This window comes from Dufourea novaeangliae, unplaced genomic scaffold, assembly GCF_001272555.1.
Source record: "Dufourea novaeangliae isolate 0120121106 unplaced genomic scaffold, ASM127255v1 scaffold48, whole genome shotgun sequence".
Lineage (NCBI taxonomy): Eukaryota > Metazoa > Arthropoda > Insecta > Hymenoptera > Halictidae > Dufourea > Dufourea novaeangliae.
In genome coordinates, this window is record NW_015373938.1 from 1,058,127 (window position 1) to 1,083,191 (window position 25,065).

Here is a 25,065-nt window from a genome sequence, read left to right on the forward strand (position 1 = left end):
GTATACGTGGCTTACGACATTTTCTCAGTCTACTTATCGTTGATGCGTTGAGAGTAGATTTACCCCAAAACGAACGATCGATTCTCGAATACCGCGAGCATTCCAAAGATATTCAAGTCACGACTCGAAGACCATAGAGAAGACAGCGTAAAGCTTTAGGAAGATTAGGGCAGTTTCAGTGAATTGGACAGCAATTAAACGAATCCACCGGGTATTGTCTTCATGGGCGAATTACACCCGATCGTCAGCTTCCAGTTCTTCCGATGGATGATCAAACCGGATCGAAATTTCTATCTCGCGAATACGAATGACGGATAGCGGTATTTCCTTATCCTGTCAAGGCGGCGGGAGTATCCTCTGCCTTATCGTTTTGCCGTCCTTCCTCGGATTTCGGCTGTCCTCGGAAAACGGAAGTGCCCTCGGGAGTTCGTTTTTGCGACGCTCCATTTCGAGAATTACGTACTCCAAGCGAATCGATGCTTATATCTACTCCCTTCCGTCTTTGCATTTGCAAATTGTCCTCGGATATATGGAGGCTGCAGGCTTCTACTGGCTCGGGACGTTTCTGATAGATTCTTTCCATTTGAAAAATGGCGGGAAAAGTTCGCCGTTTTAAGTGAGAATAACGTTTATTTTAGTGGTATGTGTTTTTCGGGTTACTTTAGTGTTGCAGTTTAAGTCTGGAATACCTTAACCTCGAAAATTACGAATATCTTCATTTAGAAGATTATGAATATTCTAACCTCGAAAATAAGAACGTTTTAATCTTGGAAGTTACATCTATCCTAACCTCGAATAACACGAACATTTTAATCTTCGAAAGTCTTCAATATTCTAACTTTGTAAAGTCTCGAATATTTTCACCTTGACAATCACGAAAGTCCTAACTCATACAATCTAGAATATTCTAACCTCACTATATTTAAACATCACGAATATCTTACATAACCTCGAATATCACGAACATTTTAACTTTGAAAATCTCCATTCCCTAAACTCGTAAAATCTCGAATATTTTAACCTTCGAAGTTACGAATATCCTAACCTCATATATAACGAATATTTTAATCTTCGAAAGTCTTCAATATTCTAACTTTGTAAAGTCTCGAATATTTTCACCTTGACAATCACGAAAGTCCTAACTCATACAATCTAGAATATTCTAACCTCACTATATTTAAACATCACGAATATCTTACATAACCTCGAATATCACGAACATTTTAACTTTGAAAATCTCCATTACCTAAACTCGTAAAATCTCGAATATTTTAACCTTCGAAGTTACGAATATCCTAACCTCGAATATAACGAATATTTTAATCTTCGAAAGTCTTCAATATTCTAACTTTGTAAAGTCTCGAATATTTTCACCTTGACAATCACGAAAGTCCTAACTCATACAATCTAGAATATTCTAACCTCACTATATTTAAACATCACGAATATCTTACATAACCTCGAATATCACGAACATTTTAACTTTGAAAATCTCCATTACCTAAACTCGTAAAATCTCGAATATTTTAACCTTCGAAGTTACGAATATCCTAACCTCGAATATAACGAATATTTTAATCTTCGAAAGTCTTCAATATTCTAACTTTGTAAAGTCTCGAATATTTTCACCTTGACAATCACGAAAGTCCTAACTCATACAATCTAGAATATTCTAACCTCACTATATTTAAACATCACGAATATCTTACATAACCTCGAATATCACGAACATTTTAACTTTGAAAATCTCCATTACCTAAACTCGTAAAATCTCGAATATTTTAACCTTCGAAGTTACGAATATCCTAACCTCGAATATAACGAATATTTTAATCTTCGAAAGTCTTCAATATTCTAACCTCGTAAAACCTCAAATATTCTAACCTCGAAAGTCTCGAATATTTACCCTTGAAGATCACAAATATCCTACCCTTGAAACTTTTGAATCTTAAATTAAATGTTACTTTATTTGTCGACGTGATATGTTACTTTTGGGCGACAAACTACTTTCCAGTGTGCTCTTAATACATTCCGATCGGTGTCTGTCGCCTAAAAGCTTGCTCGATTCACCTTCTTTTCTATACAACAAGCGCGTCCACGGAGAACCGTTGGAATTCCACAGCCGCGGGGACGATTTCACGTTCGTTTCCGCGGGAACGTGAAACGAGAACGACGCCCGTGAACTTCTGCGTAACACGAGGGGGCGTCTCGATATATATGCCCTCCGATCGGTTTCTTCGGTGCGTCGACCGCATCGCAACTATAGACGCGACGGTGCTCAGACTCGTCGAGGATGCAAATTGTGCGCTTAATAGGCTCACGTTTTTACCCAGTCGACTCAGCTTGCATGTCAGGCAGCCCGAACCGTTGCCCGTGGAATTCCGTTCGTTCGACGGCGTAGCTTTTTCTTTCTCGTATTGTCCGAGAAACTTTCTTTCCGAGATTTCCGAGCCGCGAATATCGATCACGGGGGATATAGGCAGAGTAGGTTGCTTTCGTGCGGAAAAAAAAAAACAATCTAATGATAGGGATCGATGTATACAGGGTGACACTAAACAGAAATTTAACACTAAAATTGACAAAGTCGTAGAAATGAAGTATTTGAGATTTCATATTTTAAAATTAATAAAATTAAAAGAGTGCTTCATACCGGAATTTATGTTGTTTTCAATTAATTACACACTCTATATTTTACTGTATTATGTTGTATTATATGCTGTACGTATTAAAATATTACCAAATATTATTTGGTGTTTATAAGTACTAGTGTTAATAAAGGACGCACAAGGTTCTGTTATGCTAAAAAATTTTGTAACGGTTTTATTCCACCAATTCGTCGTCAGTATTGCTTATATGCGACATATGATATAACTGCGACAAAATGGCGTCCAAGTTCATCGAGCGCAAATCGAACGGTCCTTCAGAGGGCGCTGTCACGTGGAACAGTAACGGAAGTGTACAGATAAAAGAGGAAGTGGCGGGTCGGAAGAACGATGCCAGCGGCGATGCTTACTGGAAAATTCAGTCAGACGATCTGTCGCTATCGCGACAACTCGCGGACGGTGGAATTAAAGCAATTAGGAATTTTATCTTGGCAACGCGGGCGGGAACTTTCTTTGCGGAAGCGAAAAGCCGAGATCGAGCTTATCTGCCGCGCTCGACGGCGCAGAAACCTAGGATTCCTTTCACGCCGCCGCTATTCTTTCGCGTCTGACGCGTATACAGGGTGTTTCTGAAGTCGAGAGAACCACTTTCGATAGTTCGATTGTAGGTGAGCGTGAACACTCTCACTGACGTGTCGAGGCACAAATTCAATGAGTACAAAAGGTATTTGGAAACAAAATTAATGGCCAATTACCATGCGTATTTGTTAGTGTTATAATTAACCCCTTATGAGCTCACTAAAATTTTAAAAAACTATGTGGCAAAGTGGAACAGCTTTAATATAAACAACTTTACGTTTATAAACTCGTGTCAATAACTATTTTTCAGAATAAACTACTTTTTACTGTTTTTTTTTACGATTTTTTACTTAGTATTATTTACTATTTTTTACTATTTACCAATCATTATTTCATGATCATTATCATGTTTATAAAATCGTGTCAAAACTGTTTCAGAAAAAACTTCTGCTTTTTACTGGTTTTTTTTTACTATTTTTTAGTAAAAAAAGCATTATTTACTATTTTTTACTGTTTAGTTATCATTATTTTATTACTTAAATGTTTATAAAATCGTATCAAAAATTATTCTTGAGAAAAAATTTTCGCTTATTACTGTTTTTTTTTTTTACTATTTTTACTATCTAGTATTATCTACTATTTTTTTTACTATTTAATAATACCTAAGAAGATATTTTCCGCAGACGTAATATTACGAACGTGGACCTTAAGAGGTGAAACTGCGGATTTTATGCATTTATAGCCTGAAGTGTAATAAGAGACAAAACTTTCATTGGATGCAACGAGTTTTCAATTTTATTCTTTATCCAATAAGGAAAGAAAGACATTCCTCCTTTTGTCCTTATTTTGCTCCATAAAGGAGGAAAGAAATTCTTGTTACTGTTCTTCTCTTTATAAATTGCTTCATTAAAATATCATTTTGCATAAAAATCCATAGTTATATACGGCATCACCTCTCTTATAGCACTCTTTAGGCCTGACGACAATATTATAGGGGGCATTGGATATAATTCTGCGATCACTACTTTGATTTGCGTGGTATTAAAGCAAAGTTGTATTGACCTTGAAGAAACTCAAGGTCACCTTGGAAATGATCAATAAGAACTATTATCTAAAATAACTTGTTACCCATTGATTGTGTCACAAAACGTTTCAGTGAATTATATGGCACTTTAAAGGAGAGATCAGGTGAATACAATTTCATTTCATTATCTTATTTTTTGTTAGATATCAAAGTGACCTTAAGTTTTTTCAAGGTCAATGCATCTTTTTTTAATACCATCTTGCTATAGATCGTTGAATATGTCCTTCCATCGACAACAACGTGGTATTAAAAAAAAAGATGCACTGACCTTGATAAAACACAAGGTCACCTTGATATCTAACAAAAAAAAAGATATAATGAAATCAAACTGTATCCGTCCGACGCATCCCTTAAAATGTTACATAATTCATTAGAACGTTTTCCAATACAATCAACAGGTGACAAATTATTTTAGATACGTAGTAGTTCTTATTGACTCACCCTGTAGTTTTCGTACCGTGGCTGCAATAATTCAATCATCCATTTGTATTTTCAAATGACTGGGCATCTACTATGCTAAATAAGTCTCGGAACAGAATCGTTACCATAGTACATACTATGTAATAGTGGACACCATTAATTCTCTGTCGTGAATTAACGAAAGAAAAACCTGATAAGGAGCGCATAGCTGGAATCGTTTCGCGGCAAATATCATATACATACACCGTGCTTTTAATGAACCCGGGCGCTAGGCCCCGTGTCACGCACAACGTTCATTTGAATAAAACGGGAGGAACTGACTCGGTGGAATACCTCTTTGCTTACATTTTCAGGTGGCTTCACCTGCTGTTTAACCTGGGCGTGCAGGTGGTCGTGGGACTTCCCCTGGAAATGGTTCACGGTAGCCTCAGGATCGCGGCGGTCTACATGGCTGGTGTTCTTGCCGGTAAGTAATGAATATGCGTAGGCAAATTACGGAAAATTTTATTTACACGGATTACTCGCGATTCTACTCCACGGTTTCCGTCCGACGACAACGGATAGCTACGCGAGTTTTCACGGTGGATCGATGGGAATCAGACGTTTCTGACATTTAATACAGTGGTTCCTCGATGAATACGACACGAACCAATCAAAACAAAGTAAACAGAAACTAAGCTGAGGTTTGGTTTTGTGCAAAAAAAAAAAATTTATGAGTGGCTGAAAACCTTTCCGCCTTGCCACGAATGCTCAGAAGCTGATCCCACTTCGTCGCACTTATCGAGACATTACTGTAGCTATTATTGGGGTAAAAATGTTTGCATCGCAATAGAGAATTATATTTTCGATATAACGATAGAGGATTAGAGGAAGGATAATTTTAGGAATATAGATATCGATAGCTGTTGTCTCTTGGAATTACAAACGTGTTCGACGAATGTGACCAAAGAACGTAGCGAATAATTTCATTTGCTGTAGAAAGAGGGTAGCAAGACGGTGGAAGTATGCGTAGTAAGAGTACAACAATTTTTTGTATACATAAATAATTGAATAAATAAATCTTTTATAATTCCGTTATAGAGCATAAAATGTCGATAATTATTCATTGCATCAATTTTCTCATAGCTACCGTAGTTTTCAAGATACAGTAAATTTTCGATTAGTACGCGAAACGATCTATGGCATAAGCACCCGGTTTTCATCCCCACCACTAAGAGGGTCCCTCCTGGAACCAGTCAAGCATACAATGTAACACGCCGACAGCTTCCCAAACGAAAGCCCAAAAAAATTAATTAAGAGACAATACTAATACAACGATGCAAATTTTGTGTTTTTATTATTTTTCATTAAGACTTTTACTAACGTATTTGCGAGATTTTTCTGATTAAAACGAGACCAAACACGATATGATTTAAATTGTATTTATTTATTGATATTGATTATGTTTCGTAAATAATTAATAAGTAAATATGATCCAAATTATATCGTGTTTGGTATCATTTTACTCAGAAAAATCTCACAAATACGTTAGTCAAAGTTTTATTCAAATAAAACCAAAGATAAAAAATTTTCATTATTGCATTAGTGTTGTAAACTTTGTCAACGTCTCGACCCACAGTCCCTCTATTCTTTTTTACTCGCTGTTCTTTTCTACGTTCGGCATCGATTCTATATTTAGAATCTCTTCCTCTACTTAGTAACCGGGCTCTAGTCCCCATTTTCGAGTGCTAATCCAGATTTTACTATCCCTATGATCGAAAATATAAAAAGAGCTACCCAAGCATTGGATATCACCGAACCAATACGCCTGGCCGGATACAGTAATATCTCGATAAGCGCGACATACCCGTGTCCGCTTCGGAGCATTCATGGCAAGGTGGAAAATTTTGATTATCAGATCCACATAAATGTGTTTTTTTTACCCGAATCGGAGCCTCTGCTAAGCTTCTGTTTACTCTTGTTTGATTGCCTCCAGAGGGGGGGTTCCCTTCAGTGGTGGGAATAACGTCGTTGCTCGTGTCGCGTTCATCGAGGGATCAGTGTAACACCATAAAAAACTGTCAGAAATGCCATATCCATTATACACGAAATGGAATTCAGCGTGTGGCGAGATCAGCCGAGTGCATTTAACGCGTCCAAACGTTTTCACTGGAACGGGGGAGGGATTGGCTCGTCGATATCTCTGACGGGTGATTATGCGCCGGCATGTGTGTAATATAGTAATGCACGGGCGCATGGAACGATATTTGTGAATTTAAATTTACTCGACGATTCTCACCCGCATAAATGCCTTGGCTAGGCGCAGCTGCAGCGAACCTAGACCGCGGACTCTATTTCTTCTCTGTAACACAATTTGCCCTCTATTTACATTTACGGTGTTTCGAGGGATTTTCCAGCGTGTTGGAACGGTGTTTTTGCCCCGTGCGCCTTCTACCCCATATTCTCTGACTCTTTCGTTACCCCTCCCCCCGCCATTTTGTCGTTACTGCTCTCTGTTCGTCCTTGACTGCTCCGTCTACAATTATTTTTATCCATCCATCAAGTATGAATCCAAATAAATTTGTTTCTAAAATTATGGACCGACTACGATATGCGCTATAAAATAGAAAACAATTTCTAAAAAAAATTTTAAAATTACTCTAGAAATTAAAAAAGATTTTCTAATTATTTATTAAATAAAAACTTAGAAAGGTGTATATCCTGAATGTTAATAATAATTATAAACTTTCTTTTGACTGGTAAACCGTCCAAGGTTACAACGGACCGGAACGAAAACGGTTGCGCACGCGCGCGCACAGTTGTGTAAACCTAATTGCCATTTGCATAAATTCGATTATACGCTGATCCTGGGGTTATTAGCAGTCATGAAAGTAAAACGTTGCAAAATAGGGCGCATGAATAATAAACTCGCCAGAACGGTGAGGGAAGATTTCGGGATATATCGGATGTCGTAAACGCGCGGGGGTGGTGGGGTGGGGGGTTGGAACGGAATGCGGGCGGAGAAAACGGGGCCCGAAAGAACCAGACTACACGGGGGAAAATTCCAAGGTGAGTAATGCTGATCTTGCATACGTGCAATAATACTGATTGGTGGACCGTGAACGTTTATGCAAATATGGATCTTCGTGGGCTAATTTATAAAAATTGAAGTCGGACCGGGATTTTCTTCGGTTCACTTCGAGCTAGAGTGATAGAAAAACGTGACAGAAAAAATTTATTATTATAATTTTAAAATAATTTTTTACTTATTATACAGGGTGACCCACCTAACGTGAGCACATTAAATATCTTGTTCCTGTGTATGTGTGTGTGTGTGTGTGTGTGTGGAGTGGATTATTTCCGAATCCTTTTAAGGTTACGAATAGTTAAAATGAGTATTTTCGAAAATATTACAAATTTACACAGAATTTTATTAGGGAATATTGAGGGGAATTTATTAGGGAAATTTAGTACTTACTGTATTGCCCTTATAATCATAGTTATTGAATACCCGAACGAGAGTAGTTCTCTATATGCACGTCGAAATTATAGAGAGGGAAGAAGAAGAGGAAGATTATAATTTCACAATTTTTCTGCAATATTTCAAGTAAATCAGTTCACTATATATTCGGTTCAAAATTGTTAAAAAATAGTCAACTCCAAAGCAATTATTTCTACCATCGTTTAATGAAATAGTTCATTTTGAATATAGTGAATTTAGGCGGGAAATTTAAATCGATTATTTTTTACGGTGATGTATAAAATTACATATTTCCCTTGAAATCATTTATGTATTAGTAAAAATACAGAACTTATCTATTGGTTTAACCCTCAAAGTACGGACGTTTTATGTTCGTAGATACAGTGTTGTTTGGGTCCGTTTGAAATCCCATGCTTCCTTCTATTTAAAAATACTTTCGAACGCGGTCATTAAAAAAACACCTGTTTTTTTTTTATATGAACAACTCTCAGCTTAAATTATATTTACAAATCAATGAGTTAAATACGGCATTTAAACACTTCGGTCCAAATGGATCCGGGAACCGTACTCCAAGGGTTAATACTTTCTTCACAAAAAATTCCCAAAAATTCCTTCAATTTTACCTGTTTGCACCAGGCTCCCTTCTTAAGTCATCGAAGTCTGGGGGGGGGGGCGACCCAGCCTAGGGATATTGATTGAGTCTCGCCGTGAGAGTAGAGAACGTCTTTTCCCTCTTCTTTTCGAACTTTTTTTCCTGCATGCTTGCTCCGTCTTTTGTTGGGCGAGACCCCCACCCCACACCCCCGTTCCACGAGAACGCGAGCTGGCGACAGCTTGTCTGAGGCCATCCCGACAGGATTACTTCGTATGCATCGCGGTCGCGACGATGTAATGCGATTGTAACTACGCAAGTGCAACTGCACCTATCTCCTGACACCTTTTTCCCTTCCGACCCATGTCCCCCTATTCCTTTTTTAATCGTTTTTCGCGTCTCCTCGCTGTCTCATCGCGTCGTGGTGTCTCGTCCGCCACTCCCCCCTTCGCCACGCGTCTGGTCTCATCTTTCACTCCTCCCTTGTGTCAGTCGCTTGAATAATATCGTATACACGGGCTGGAATTCACGTTTCACATCTGTCGGTTAGTTTCTGAATCCTTTGGTGTGAAGTGCTGGCGAACGTGGATATATACCTTCGCGTGGTGTCTCTTTGACGGTCAGTTTTGTCAGGTTGGTAGAACCGTTGGCGATAAACCGCGGCGGCCATCTTTGTTCCCGTTACAGGAACTGCGAAAAGCAGCGGCAATGGACCGAGCAGTTAACGAGGGAAGTTCGGTACATGGAAAATTCCGACTTTTTTTACATTCTGTAAGTTTGTGGGGGACCTCAGTAGAAGCATCAGGCAAATTTTCGCTGATATTCGATTCTTCGCGGCGAAACCACCCCTTAAAGGATGATGTGTCTTTTCCTATTTTCCTGTATATCTTGAAAACTGTAGTAGATATCAAAAAACTGTTAAAATGTAAATTTTATAGTATGTTATGCCTTATATTACTGTGTAATAAAATTGTTAAAAATTGGTTTTTTAAATAAAAAATTAAATAAACAAACAAATTTGCAACAATTGAATTACATACTTTTATAGATTGTAAGAAGCCATTAAATCTTCGTTCCAACAGTTTTTTCGTATCTACTATACTTTTCAGGATACACAAGAAAATAGGAAAGCACTTTAAGGGGTGGGTTTCACCCCGAAGAACCGAATAACAGCAGAAACGAGACGGAAACGACAAAAGAACAGCCGCGATAACGCAGGGACCACGAGCAATCGACAGTTCTCGGTTAAGGGGATAAAAAAAGTACAATAGAAATTCTCCGAGAATGAGAGAGAGTCACGGCACGATTCAACAACGAGATTCCCAGATAGGCGGGCTTAATTTCCGCGTAATTTCATTCATTCCGTCAACGGACTATCGCGCGCGCGGTCTCCGTGTCGCGGGAATCACCCCCACGTCGCTCGTACTTACCGATTGCGTGCCACGGACAATTATACGACCGGTATCCGTATGCGTGACGCATTTTGCATGCGCGACAAGGGGTGGGGGTTAGGGACGATGCCTTTGACGCCAGACGCCTGTCTGGACTGCGACCCGGCTTCCTTGGAAACTCCGCCGTTATTTACCATCGAAGTCTCTCCCCTAACCCCGGAAAGTTAGGTTAGGTCTGCGCCGTCGAACCTGTACGTCTGAATGAAAGACAAATGTTTTCCGTTGTTTCTATTCAAATCTATCGCTTTAACTGTTTCCTTTATTAATAGTCGTTGGGTCTCTTTAGACCCGTGCCTTGTGACTGAAATATTTATATGGTGCAATAACCTTGATGACAATTTTTTTTCTGTGATCAGCAACTCCCCTGACAGCGTGAACATCTTAAAAGGCGTTTCTGCACTTTTTATGTACCCGACTTTATTGTATACAAATTATCTTACACAATTCTGAAATTTTGTTTAGACAAATTATTTTTCTCTACAAAATTTTCTAATTTGTCTGCTTTCTGCATAGAGAAACTTCTGCGTAAGAAGATAATGGTCAGACAGTCTCGCGAATGGAATTTATGCAGAATTTTTTCGATTCTCGATAAAATCAATCTCCCGATAAATTTCTCCCGGGCTTAATCAGATGCATCCGCCGTATAATTTCCCCCCAGACCTTAAAACACCATTCCCGTTCTCGTTCCAAGATATCCACGCTGTCCCGTTCCATTATCTCCGCGTACCTCTTTACGAATGCATCGACATGCCTGCGCTCGCCTTTCTAAATGCGCTCTCTATTTTCTTGTCCCGGCCAATACGAAACGCATCGCCCTTCTTCGCGACTCCCTTCTTCCGCCTTTATTCGTTTCCTTATCCCTCTGTATTTTCCTATGCCCCCATCCCTCGTCCTTATAGTGTTCGTTCCTACATGGGCATGTAACGTGGAACACACAGCTATGCAGTTACGGAGGGAAATTCAGTGTATACGCTCGAAACAACATGAAATCTTTGAAATTTTTGTACGATGACAATTTAGTGTATCAATTTAAAACTTTGGACTTAAGTTGTTTGGAACAACGTGAAATGTTTGAAATTTTTGTAAGATGACAATTTAGTGTATGAATGTAAAACTTTGGACTTACGTTGTTTGGAACAACGTGAAATGTTTGAAATTTTTGTAAGATGACAATTTAGTGTATGAATTTAAAACTTTGGACTTAAGTTGTTTGGAACAACGTGAAATCTTTAAAATTTGTTTAAGATGACAATTTAGTGTATGAATTTAAAACTTTGGACTTAAGTTGTTTGGAACAACGTGAAATGTTTGAAATTTTTGTAAGATGACAATTTATTGTATTAATTTAAAACTTTGGACTTAAGTTGTTTGGAACAACGTGAAATGTTTGAAATTTTTGTAAGATGACAATTTAGTGTATGAATTTAAAACTTTGGACTTAAGTTGTTTGGAACAACGTGAAATCTTTAAAATTTGTTTAAGATGACAATTTAGTGTATGAATTTAAAACTTTGGACTTAAGTTGTTTGGAACAACGTGAAATGTTTGAAATTTTCGTAAGATGACAATTTAGTGTATTAATTTAAAACTTTGGACTTAAGTTGTTTGGAACAACGTGAAATGTTTGAAATTTTTGTAAGATGACAATTTAGTATATGAATTTATAACTTTGGACTTAAGTTGTTTGGAATAACATGAAATCTTTAAAATGTATGTAAGATAAAAGTAATTTTCCTTGTAATAATAAAGACATTTTGACTTTTGAAACTTTTAAAGGTTTTGAAGCTTCGTGGAAGGAATGAAATTCTTGTAATTGAGTGAATCACAAATGTTTTTAAAACTTCTGAAGCTTGTGAAACTTTCGAAATTTTGGAAATGTCTGAAACCTTGGAAACGTCTTAAATTTCTAAATTATAGTATTATATTCTCGAAGCTTTGTGGAACAAATGAAATTTTTGCAGTCGGGTGAACTAAAATATACTTTGAAATTTTAAAACCGTTTGAAATTTTGAAGATGTTTGTAACTTTTAAAACGTCTTAAATTTCTAAATCATGGTATTAAATTCTCGAAGCTCTGTGGAATCAATGAAATTTTTACAACTGGGTGAACCAAAAATATTTTTTAGATTTTTGAAAATTTTTTCATTGTCGTAAATTTGTAAATTACAATTTTAAATTCTGTAAAATAATATTTATATGAAATTTTATAATAGTAAATTTTATTTTTAAAAATATAACTGCCTAAACTTTTTGTCAGGAAATATTTTCTATAATTAATATAAATAATATGCAATTTATTATCCTTGTAACAAATCGTTATCTTATGGATCTCTCCATTAAATAGAACGGCTACAAAAAAGCTCTGTTCTCGCGAAGCACGCGTGTTATACACGATCTTCGTAGGGCGATACGAGCATCAGCGCTCTCTTCATAACCTTTTTTTCTCTCTCTGCTATTGGTTGTGGTGTTCGTACTCGATTCGTTACACCTGTTGCTCTCGCGTTCTGGCTGCAAGAAACTATTGCTGGGAAAAGGTAAACGAGAGCGGAGAGTGGGAGAAAAAGGAGGATCGTTTGGCAATAATGTCTTCAGAGTGTCCCGATAAAACCGTGCTGCTGGTGTCTTACGTTTTTTTACAAGTAATGAAACAATTTTGCTGTCGTCTGTACATATTATACGCTTCATCGATATTAACCCTTTCAGACCTGAATCTTTTTTTTTAACAGTAAAAAAAAGTATTTGTTTACAGATTTTAACTCAGTAGACTGTTTAGGTATTTTGTTAAAAAAATGTTTCTTATTCAATTCTAATTTCACTAGACCTACTAAAAACATTCAGAACATGAAAACATTTAAATTTATAAGAAAAATATTGGTCTGCAACACACTGTACCTAAGGCTTTGCGTGAAATTGTAAGAAACTACATGTACACAAATGTGGCCACCATGTCTGACAGGGTTAATTATAAACTCCTTACAGATTTCTTCTTATAATCAGTGTGTAAATCTTTGAACTTCATTATATACTATAGGTACTGCATTTTTTCATAAAATATTATATAGTTTAATAAACTTAATATTTTTATACTGATTTTTGAATTTTTAACACACACCAGTTCCAAATGATACATACATTGTTATTACAATAATGATCGTTTGTGTCTTGTTTTATGAATAACCTTTCAAGGAAATAATATATAACAATTGATTAATGTAATTTCATAATAATAATTAGTTAACTTTCAGTCATTATTCCTTAGTATATATGGACCGTTTACTTTTAAGTGGTGCAAGTCCATTTTCCAATTCCATTTCATTTTATTTTAGTTTACACTAAATTAAGCATAAATTACGTCATATCTCATTTTTTTTAAAAAAAGGACTTACCACTTTCAAAATAAACGGTCAATGACGTAATTTATGCTTAATTTAGTGTAAACTAAAATAAAATGTAATGGAATTGGAAAATGGACTTGCACCACTTTCAAAATAAACGGTCCATATGTTAATCGAAATGAGCTCATGTTAATTCAGAAAATAACAATGGTACGTTTTTAAGGGATAAATTCAATGTATCCCTTAAAATGCTATATAGTTCACTAAAACGGTTTTTTGATACAATCAATAGGTAACGTGTTATTTTAGATAGTACAGTAAATTCTCGATGAGTGTTCGAAAGCTCGTCGGCTCTGACAACGGGAACTTCCTAGGTGTAACGTTGACTTTTGAATGAAGTTTAGAACAGCGATAGGATATTTAATGTTCAGTGTCCAGGAGCCTTTCAACACTCATCGAGAATTTACTGTAGTTCTTATTGACTCGCCCTGTATATAGTCTGAGCCTTTATACGATATACAATTCGTTCTACCTCAGATTTATTTCTCCCGTTCCTTGATCTCGTTGCATACTTATTTCTGCCTCTGTTCTAATAAAGATTATTATTTTCGCGAGAGAAAGATTGCAACGAATCGCAGAGACATCAAATCTTACTTCTTTTAGACACGGGCGCACCACTTCGCTCGACCCAATTTTATTTTCTCTCGTTGCTTCTTTTTTTCCTCGATACCCCCCACCCCTTCTCTTTTCAGCCTCCACTCGCCTTCGAGCGAAGCTACAGGCACTAACGAGGATTTAAGTGAATTTCATAATCTCGACTCCGTCGGGGTCGGTTCGAACTTTTTTTCCCACCTTTTATGTCTCATTCGAGCTTTCCTTTCGACTTCTCTTTGTAACTGGTCGCTGCTGCGCCTACTAGACCTTTCCTACAGTATCTGTATCGACGGAAAGCCGTCGACTCGTATTTTCAATCTTCCAGATGCACCAAGAAACATCGCTGAAATATTAAAAATAGATTCTCCAAAGGTTTATAGATTCTTCGGATGATGTCTCGATCATTTGAATCTTGAGCAACTACCATTGTTTGACACGTTTTCGACCGCCATTTTTGTTTGGACAGTACTCCTCATATACCACAACAGATTTCCTACATTCTATTCAGTCTGTTACATTTATCGTCGAAAATATGCTTACTTCGACTTTCTTTAAATTAAACCATTCTTTCCCATTTTCCTGTATATCTTGAAAACTGTAGTAGGTATCAAAAAATTGTTAGAATAAAATTTTAATATCATCTCACGCTCTCTATATAATTATAATAAAATTGTTAAAAATTCGTTTTTTAAATAAATAATTAAATAAACAAACATATTTGTAAATATTGAAGTACACGGTTCTATAGAGCATAAGAAGCCATTAAATTTTTATTACAACAATTTTTTTATATCTACCATAGTTTTCGAGATATACAGGAAATTGGGAAAGCATTGTTAAGGGGTGGTTCCACCCCGAAAAACTGAATATCAGAAGACACGAGGATGAAACTTATTTCAATTTCTTTTTATATTAAAAAAATTTGTAACTGTTTTGAATAATGGAAAGGTGTGCAACTTAAAAATAGAACAAAATAAAAAATTTCAGTACCTATCGTTAGAAAAAGTTTCTGTATTATTATTTGTATTTCTGTTGTTATGTAAAAGTTCGTTAGTGTCGGTCTACGCCATGTTTGAGTGTCGAATTGAACAGAGATTTTAAGAGCAGACGAGAAACTCGGTCGTCGAGCTGGCTATGTTAGCGGACCCACGAATAACGTCAATATTAAGTTTCGCCTTTATCCCTGGTCTTCATTAATAGAGCTGAAAATTAATTGACCCGCCAGATGGATTAAAATTACGACGGAGAAGAGTGGATAATTTTTGCAAAAGCGACATAGTTGGCCACAGACGTCTCCTCAACCCCACCGAAACCTGATCACTGTCTTTATTATGGGAACTTAAATTTTAGTAGAGCTATTTAGCCGGTGTTCCTGAAGTAGTTGATCCAACTTTGCCAATATTTTTATGGAAAACCGTGGACGAAACCTAAAAACGGGACGACTTTTTTTTCATTTTACAGTTAAATATTATGGAAATAAAAAGTAAGGATACGAAATGTGAGGAATTCGACAAAACGTGTTTATAGAGAGAGCGAGAGAGATTACGGACAAACTATACGATAGAAATACGTATGGGGCTAAACAACTAAGAAAACTGAGTTTAAAAAAAATAAGATTCAGTGAAAAAGAAAGAACAATAGAATGATTTTATTAGATACAAATTATATAATGTACGTAAACAAAATGCTAATGTGAGTAAGAAGAAGAAAAAGTAAATCTATAAAAAACTAAGCTCAGTGACAAAGTACATTTTCTAAACTTTTACTCTGAGGATGGTGATACAAGAGTTTTCACGAAACGTGCTTACAGAGAGAGATTGAAGGAAATTATAGACAATAAGGCTAAAGCAACTAAGATTGTATTTCATTTTTTTTTTAAACTTTCATTTTGAGGAGGACGATGATACAAGGGTGTTCACGAAACGTGCTTATAGAAAGAGCGAGGGAGATTACGGACAAACTACGATAGAAACAAGTGTGGAGCTAATGCAACTAAGATTTTATTTCATTTTTCTTTTAAACTTTTATTGTGAGGACGATGATATAAGGGAGTTCACGAAACGTGCTTATAGAGAGAGCGAGGGAGATTACGGACAAACTACGATAGAAATAAGTGTGGGGCTAAAGCAACTAAGATTTTATTTCATTTTTTTTTTAACTTTTATTGTGAGGACGATAATATAAGGGAGTTCACGAAACGTGCTTATAGAGAGAGCGAGGGAGATTATGGACAAACTACGATAGAAATAAGTCTGGGGCTAAAGCAACTAAGATTTTATTTCATTTTTCTTTTAAACTTTTATTGTGAGGATGATGATATAAGGTAGTTCACGAAACGTGCTTATAGAGAGAGCGAGGGAGATTACGGACAAACTACGATAGAAATAAGTGTGGGGCTAAAGCAACTAAGATTTTATTTCATTTTTCTTTTAAACTTTTATTGTGAGGACGATGATAGAAGGGTTTTTACGAAACGTGCTTAAAGAGAGAGTACTATGTTCCCGTCTAGGGATCGAGTATCTGAAACGAAAGACAGTCGCGTTGTACTTGTTTCGCTGCGTATGTAATCCTGCGAATTATCGATTTTGCGGCAACTATGGTTCTGTTTCACGATTAATAGCGGATAATAGTCAGCTTGTTCTCAAGCTAATGCGTTTCCTTGCTAGTACAGTAACACATATCCGATTTCCGGTCGGAGGAAACTTTGTGCAGCTAGTTCTGTCAGGGTTTATAGGACTGGGCACCACGAGCACACTTCCCCCCCGTTGTGAGAGCTTTCAAAACGATAGCCAGCCCATTCGCTAATTACCGCCTCTAATACAGTGCTACCTGACGAAACTGGGGACACGTAGTAAGGAGCAATGATTTAACAATCCCATAACGCAAAATTCCTGTATTAATATTTCACATTATTCATTACTTACCTGTCTTGTGATGAAATTATATTTGTAATGATTATTCAAGAATTATTACTTTTATCATTATAGTAATTATTGTAAAGTTGGTTATTCGTGGATTTACTATGGCTTCTATTAGTTTAGATTATTCCTTTTTTGGAATTAACGACAATTGACAATATTGTAGAAATTCGTAATTACGAAAATGGTTGTTCATTATTAGTAGACTGTGGATGTTTATGGAAATTCATAATTCTAAACATTAATTTATAAATATGAAAACGAGAGAAAAATTCTGTAATTCCTGTATTAGTTATCTTATTATGTTGCTAATAATATACAGGGTGAATCAATAATAACTACTATGTAAAATAACTCGTTACTTATTTGATTGTATGTATCAGAAAACGTTTTAATGAATTTGATATTTTATATCTTATTTTTTGCTAAATATCGAAGTGAACTTGAGTTTTTTCAAAATTAGTGCATCTTTTTTTTAACCACGTTGTTGCCAAAAGAAGAGCGAATTCAACGACCTATAACATGATGGTATTAAAACAAAACATTGACCTTGAAAAAACTCAAGGTCCCCTTGATATTTAAAAAAAGAAAAGAAGATATAATCACATCAAATTGTATCCATCCGATGCGTCACTTAAAATGCTATATAATTTATTAAAATGTTTTTTAATACAACCAATAAGGAATTAGTTATTTTGGATACTAGTTCTTATTGACATTGGTATATTAAAACTTAATATAAATGAATAAACATCCACCCAGAAATGTTATGAAAAGTCACATTTTTTGGATGTACAAACAAACAGAAAATGTAAGGTTGCGTTCGTTGAAAACCGTGGTTAGAGAGTACTATAAATGGCTGGCGAAACAGGTGATATAGGTGGGAATGGGACCAGGTTAATGGAAATAAAATCGTCGATGACAGGATAGTAAAACAGTAATCAACACCGTTCCCGATATCGGCGACCTGTAATTTGTTGGCCGGGTGTCGAGGGCCGGTAGGCCAATCGGTCAAATTCCCACGTGTCAGCCGATGGTTGTCTGTCTGTCTGCGAAACGCCCAATAACTCCCAGTTTCAAGCCAACCAAGAGATTAATATCCCTTCGCGTGCACATGATACGCAACTATTAATATTTCATTATCATTCCCGTAAGTACAAAAGCGTGCAACCAATATCAGAAATCTTCTAATATCAGAACGTTGTAATTTTCGAACGTCCCACTATCTGAAACTTCTACTATCCGAACAGTGTTCCGATATCCGAACCTTCCGATATCAGAACCTTCTAATATTGGAACCTTCTGTTATACGAAGGTTCCACTATCCGAACCTTCTACTATCTGAACAGTGTTCAACTATCCCAAGGTTCCAGTATCCCAAAATTCCACTATCCGAAAATTCTACCATCCCAGAAATCCACTATCCCAAAATTCCACTATCCCAAAATTCCACTATCCCAAAATTCCACTATCCCAAGGTTCCACTATCCCAAGGTTCCAGTATCCCAAAATTCCACTATCCGAAAATTCTACCATCCCAGAATTCCACTATCCCAAGGTTTTACTATCCCAAGGTTCGACTATCCCAAGGCTCCACTATCCCAAGGCTCCACTATCCCAAGGTTCCACTATCGCAAGCTTCCACTATTCCAAAATTGCACTATCCGAAAATTCTACCATCCCAGAATTCCATTATCCCAAAATTATGCTATCCCAAGGTTCCACTATCCGAACCCTCTAATATCCGAACCTTGTAATATCGAAACGTTCTGTTATACGAACGTTCCGCTATTCGAACCTTCTACTATCTGAAAGTTCCACTACTCGAACGGTTACTTATGCTTAACTTGCACTATATATAATGCAGAATAAGATTTTTATATTACGTCATTACTATTGACAGACAAGCATATTCCTTGGTGTCATCCTGAAGTCTCTAGAGTTTACTGATAGGTCTCTCTGTATAATTATTCTACCTTGTTCAATTTCTATAAGTCCCATTTTCTATTGAATAATAGACGTACGATGAAACCTCCAGCAATTTTTCTCGAAGAGATAACGTACATTCTTTTAATGACACGAATATATTTACTCGTCATAAGAATAGTAATGTTTTGCGTAGAGTGGAATGAATGTTTTATATGGGAACATGGCCCTACCCTTTGTTTCTAGTGCAACGGAAATTTGTTCGATCAAATCTCAAACATCCCGTAGCCGTTCACCCCCTAAGGGAGAAGTGGCGTGCAAACACGGGCATATAGACTAAATATATAGACCTAAGACAGTATTACCGTAACCCGAGTAAATTCTCCGAGCACGATGTACAATGGATTTTCTTGTTACGTTCGCAGGTTCCCTGGGCACTTCGGTGTTCGACACGGACGTGTACCTCGTTGGCGCCAGCGGGGGCGTTTACGCCCTTCTTGCGGCTCATCTGGCCAACGTGCTCCTTAACTATAACAACATGGAGTTCGGCATAGTACGGTTAATAGGCATCTTCGTGATTGGTAAGACTTTCAACAATACCCGATATACTATTAACGATTCATCAATTATCGCCACGTTCACACATACAGAATGACTCGACATTGACCCAATAATGCACATACTTCTGAATAATAAAAAACAAGATAAAGTATAATAAATGTAAGTCACAATAATAATATATAGAGGTAAAGTAAACCACGGGGAATGGTGTTTTCCAGAGAAAAAATATACATGTAGTTTTTAAAGTTTTGTAAACATGAATTTGTTGTAACTGGCAGAAATATCATTTGTGTGAAGGATGGTCATAGCTTGAAAATTTAAATGTTACAATTTTGTAACTCGGTTTAGATAATACAGAATATTCAGTTTTGCCAATATTTCGAAAGAACCGAATACTGGCACTAACGTGTACGATACAACGTATTCTCGAAACAAAAATTGTGATTCGGCGAAACGTGCTTATAGAGAGATTGCATATAATTATAACTTAATATAATCTACTTAGTGGTAATAGAATTATATTAAAATCCGTTCTCTCAACTGCATTAGACACATACTTACGTGTAATCCCTTTCTATAAGCACGTTTTGTCGGATACCTCCCAATACCACGGCCCTTTCTGATATTGCAAAATGTATTACAATTTGTCACCACCATTATCAGTACATTTGGTAACCACAACTTCAACGATCTAAAAACAATGTTAATTTTAGTTTTCATCCTCTCTATAAGCATGCTTTGTCGACTACCTCCTATTACCAGAATCATTTCTGATACTGGAAAATATAATACAATTTGTCACCACCATTATCAGTACATTTGGTAACCACAACTTCAACGATCTAAAAACAATGTTAATTTTAGTTTTCATCCTCTCTATAAGCATGCTTTGTCGACTACCTCCTATTACCAGAATCATTTCTGATACTGGAAAATATAATACAATTTGTCACCACCATTATCAGTACATTTGGTAACCACAACTTCAACGATCTGAAAACAATGTTAATTTTAGTTTTCATCCTCTCTATAAGCATGCTTTGTCGATTACCTCCTATTACCACGATCATTTCTGATACTGGACAATATAATACAATTTGTCATCACCATTATCAGTACATTTGGTGACCACAACTTCAACGATCTGAAAAAAATTTTAATTTCAATTTTCATCCTCTCTATAAGCATGCTTTGTCGATTACCTCCTATTACCACGATCATTTCTGATACTGGACAATGTAATACAATTTGTCGCCACCATTATCAGTACATTTGGTAACCACAACTTCAACGATCTGAAAACAATGTTAATTTTAGTTTTCATCCTCTCTATAAGCATGCTTTGTCGATTACCTCCTATTACCACGATCATTTCTGATACTGGACAATGTAATACAATTTGTCACCACCATTATCAGTACATTTGGTAACCACAACTTCAACGATCTGAAAACAATGTTAATTTTAGTTTTCATCCTCTCTATAAGCATGCTTTGTCGATTACCTCCTATTACCACGATCATTTCTGATACTAGAAAATGTAATACAATTTGTCACCACCATTATCAGTACATTTGGTAACCACAACTTCAACGATCTGAAAAAAATCTTAATTTAAATTTTCACCCTCTCTATAAGCATGCGTTGTCGATTAACTCCTATTACCACGATCATTTCTGATACTGGGAAATATAATACAATTTGTCACCACCATTATCAGTACATTTGGTAACCACAACTTCAACGACCTGAAAAAAATCTTAATTTAAATTTTCACCCTCTCTATAAGCATGCTTTGTTAAATTCCTCCTATTACCACGATCATTTCTGATACTGAAAAATTTAACACAATTTGACACCTCTATTATCAATACATATAAAAGCGTTTAACCTCAGCGATCTGATACGAACTCTTAATTTCGATTTTGCAGCCAGCGCTGACGTGGGGTTCGCAATCTACGACAGGTACGCAGCAGAACAAATGGGCCCGCCGGTCTCGTACGTGGCGCACCTGACAGGCGCGCTGGCCGGTCTGACGATCGGTCTCCTGGTGCTGAAAAATTTCGAGCAACGGCTGCACGAGCAACTGCTCTGGTGGGTGGCGCTCGGCGTGTACGCGGCCTGCACGATCTTCGCGGTTATGTACAATCTGATGCACCCGGACTATCCATGACGTGAGGTCAGCTTCGCGTACGGGCAACCACGAAACACGTAACGCGAAGCTGAACAGGGTCCAGCGGGGACGAACGACGGCAGCGGCTGGTGGTGGTCGCGCGGTGGACATGTCGGGGACAACCATAAATGCTGGAAGCGCGATCTACGGGTCGAGACCCGGTGAGAAAGTTCGCGACAAACAGGAGACGATTACCTGTGTTGGCTTCTAGACATACGGAAATGGGTGGGCAGATCGGGAGACGATTCGAGTGCGGGGACAGAAGAGGATAGCTAACACCTTTGTTCCTTGAGGATAGCCGACGACATGCTTGTTCCTTGAGGATAGCTGAAGACATCTTTATTCTTTGAGGAAAAGCCGACGACATCTTTGCTCCTTGAGGATAGCTGAAGACATCTTTGACCCTTGGGGATAGCTGATGACATCTTTGTTTCTAGAGGATAGCTAACACCTTTGTTCCTTGAGGATGGATGACATATTTGCTCCTTAAGGATAGCTGATGACATGTTTGTTCCTTGGAAAGCTAGCTGATGACACCTTTATTCCTTGAGGATAGCCGACGACATGCTTGTTCCTTGAGGATAGCTGATGACATCTTTGTTCCTTGGAAAGCTAGTTCAAGACATCTTTGTCCATTGGGGATAGCTGATAACACCTTTGTTCTTTGGAAAGCTAGCTGATGACACCTTTATTCTTTGAGGAAAGGTCGGCGACATCTTTGTTCCTTGAGGATAACTGATGACATCTTTGCTCCTTGAGGATAGCTGAAGACATCGTTATTCTTCGAGGAAAGGTCGGCGACATCTTTGTTCCTTGAGGATAACTGATGCCATCTTTGCTCCTTGAGGATAGCTGATCACATCTTTGACCCTTGGGGATAGCTGATGACATCTTTGTTCCTAGAGGATAGCTGACATATTTGCTCCTTGAAGATATCTGATGACATCATTATTCTTTGAGGAAAGGCTAACTACATGTTTGTTCCATGAGGATAGCTGAAGACATCTTTATTCTTCGAGGAAAAGCTAATGACATGTTTGTTCCATGAGGATAATTGATGTCATCTTTGTTCCTTTGAAAGCTAGTTCAAGACATCTGTGTCCCTTGGAGATATCTGATGACATCTTTGTTCCTTGAGGATAATTAAAAACATCATTGTTCTTTGGGGATAGCTGAATACACCTTTGTTTTTTGGGGAGAGCCTGACGACATCGTTGTTCCCTGATGAGAGGCTGAGCTGTCAGTACTTTTTGACGCATGGTAAATCGAATGGAGAATCGTTCGTCTCCTAGATAGGAAGTTTCTGAAGGTGGAGAATCGATCGAGTCGCATCGGAATGGAGGATTTTCTGGAACATTCATTCTTTAACCCCATCGTTCCTATGGCCGCATCCTAGCCGATCCAGTGATGAACACAATTTCTCCTTTATGTCCTGTTGTGGGTCAAGATTCTTTGACGGTCCATACTTCGGATTAATGGAATAAACCAGAACATTCTGGTAATGGTGGATATGAATGTGAAAACATCTGGATGACTGGATTTACAAAGCGTAGAAAGAAAAACAGAATTCGAGTCTTTGCCCTCATCAGCCGTGGAATGATAGTTCAGTTTGTTACTACTAAATTATAAAAATAGCGAAAATAATGGGAAACGAAAGGACAGAAAGGAAAACCTCCGCGGAAGTATCTTCGGTCTCTACTGAAGGATCCTCGTCAGGATATGCTATTCGATCCAAAGATCTGACGCGTAGATCGATCGCGGTGAAGAGTATCACGAAGCATTAATTTAAATCCAAAAATCCCAAGGAACGAACTTTCGTCTCGTGTTTCGAAGGACTTTGCCGAAGACGTCTGGAAGACATCTATAAGACATGTATAAGACGTCCAGAAGACCTCTATAAAACATCTATCCACGATAGTGATCGAGTGATTGTTCTCCTCCATCATTTTCTTCTACAATCCCGGTAAAAAACCAAAGATATTCGAGATTACCTCTGGCCAGCCGACTCGCCGGACGTTGCTCGAGGCGCGACGGTGGCGCCATCTAGAAAGAAAAATGGTGGCCACTCCTTTCCGACGGAATTTCACCGATCATTCGACCGCAGAAACCAAAGAATTGTATCGAACTACGTTCCCATTCGTTCCTTCGAGTCCAAAAGTCGGAAAGAGGGAAGGGGAGGGATCGATCGATCGCATCCAGTCACGAGGGGACATAATCTCGAGAAGAAGAACGCTCGGAGAAATTGCTTCTTGACGAAGAACGTCAGAGAATCGTCATTAACGAAAACGGGGGAATCGAAGAGTCCACAGCTCTCCCTCCTCCTGTTCGTTAATGCAGTTTTCACGGATGTCCCGAGGGGATCACGTCGTGGACGTGAAACACGTCTCGATTTCCGCTCGGTGACGAGTACGAGGAACGATCTAGAGAAGTTCTCGGGGCAGGTGACAAGATGGCGGACCAGGGAGTCTTCGCGACAGTCTCTGAGTTCTATATAGAGGGCGTATTTTTTCGTTCGATCGTCGTGTCCGATATCGACGACGTTTCTCGTTCGAGCGAGATCGGTCTAACCTGTATACCACTGAATTGTAAATAATACTGTACATAGTCGAGTGAAACCGTGGGCCTGTGTGTGTGTGTGTGTGAGAGAGAGAGAGTGCGATAGAGTGCTGGAAAACGCGATGTGGGATGTAAAATGGGGTGTAATACACGTGGAGCCGAGAGGAATCGGTTAGCCACGCGATCTAGTCCGGTGATCGCGAGATTGCGTCGTATGCTCGTAAAAAAAGGAGAGAGAGAGAGAGAGAGAGATATTTTGAGGAAGATGCTATCGAGGACTTGCACGGACTTCTTACTGTGTGATCGAGATGCGACTGTTTGGATAGGGGGCAAGTTGGGTTTGGGAGACATCTCTAGTCGATCTTTGGTTTTAGTTGGACTTTGCGGGGGCAAAAGTTGGGTTAGGTGGCAGATGGTTCCCTTCACTTTCTTTGTAAGTAGACTGTAGGTGTTTATGGGAGTGTCTATTTTCGTGAGATATTTGACGATAATCGTGGAAAAATAATTTTGATAATAAATGGATTTATTCAAGCAAGAGTATGTGAAGAATTTCGTTAGTTTTTGTTGAAAATTTGATTTTAGTGCACTTTTTGATCTTGTTTGGGTCGTAAATTCATAAACATCTGCAGTCTTAATATACACCACAGAATTTTAGGTAGATCTGTTTTGTATTTGGCAAAGTTAGAGATTCACTGAGGATCACTTGACAATTAGTTCATGTGGCCAACTGCTGGTGCCAAAAATATTAGTTAT

The 25,065-nt window shown here is 37.7% G+C and overlaps 1 protein-coding gene across 1 annotated transcript in view; it reads left to right on the forward strand.

The window, feature by feature from the left end:
- Positions 1–21,867, forward strand: part of LOC107185575 (protein rhomboid-like) — a 175,573-nt gene extending 153,706 nt beyond the window's left edge. Inside the window, exons 4-6 of the mRNA XM_015573285.1 lie at positions 5,040–5,152; positions 19,448–19,603; positions 21,515–21,867. Coding sequence (XP_015428771.1) covers positions 5,040–5,152; positions 19,448–19,603; positions 21,515–21,756 — 511 coding nt within the window. The 3' untranslated portion in view covers positions 21,757–21,867. The remainder of the gene's footprint in view (positions 1–5,039; positions 5,153–19,447; positions 19,604–21,514) is intronic.
- The last annotated feature ends 3,198 nt before the right edge of the window (positions 21,868–25,065 follow it).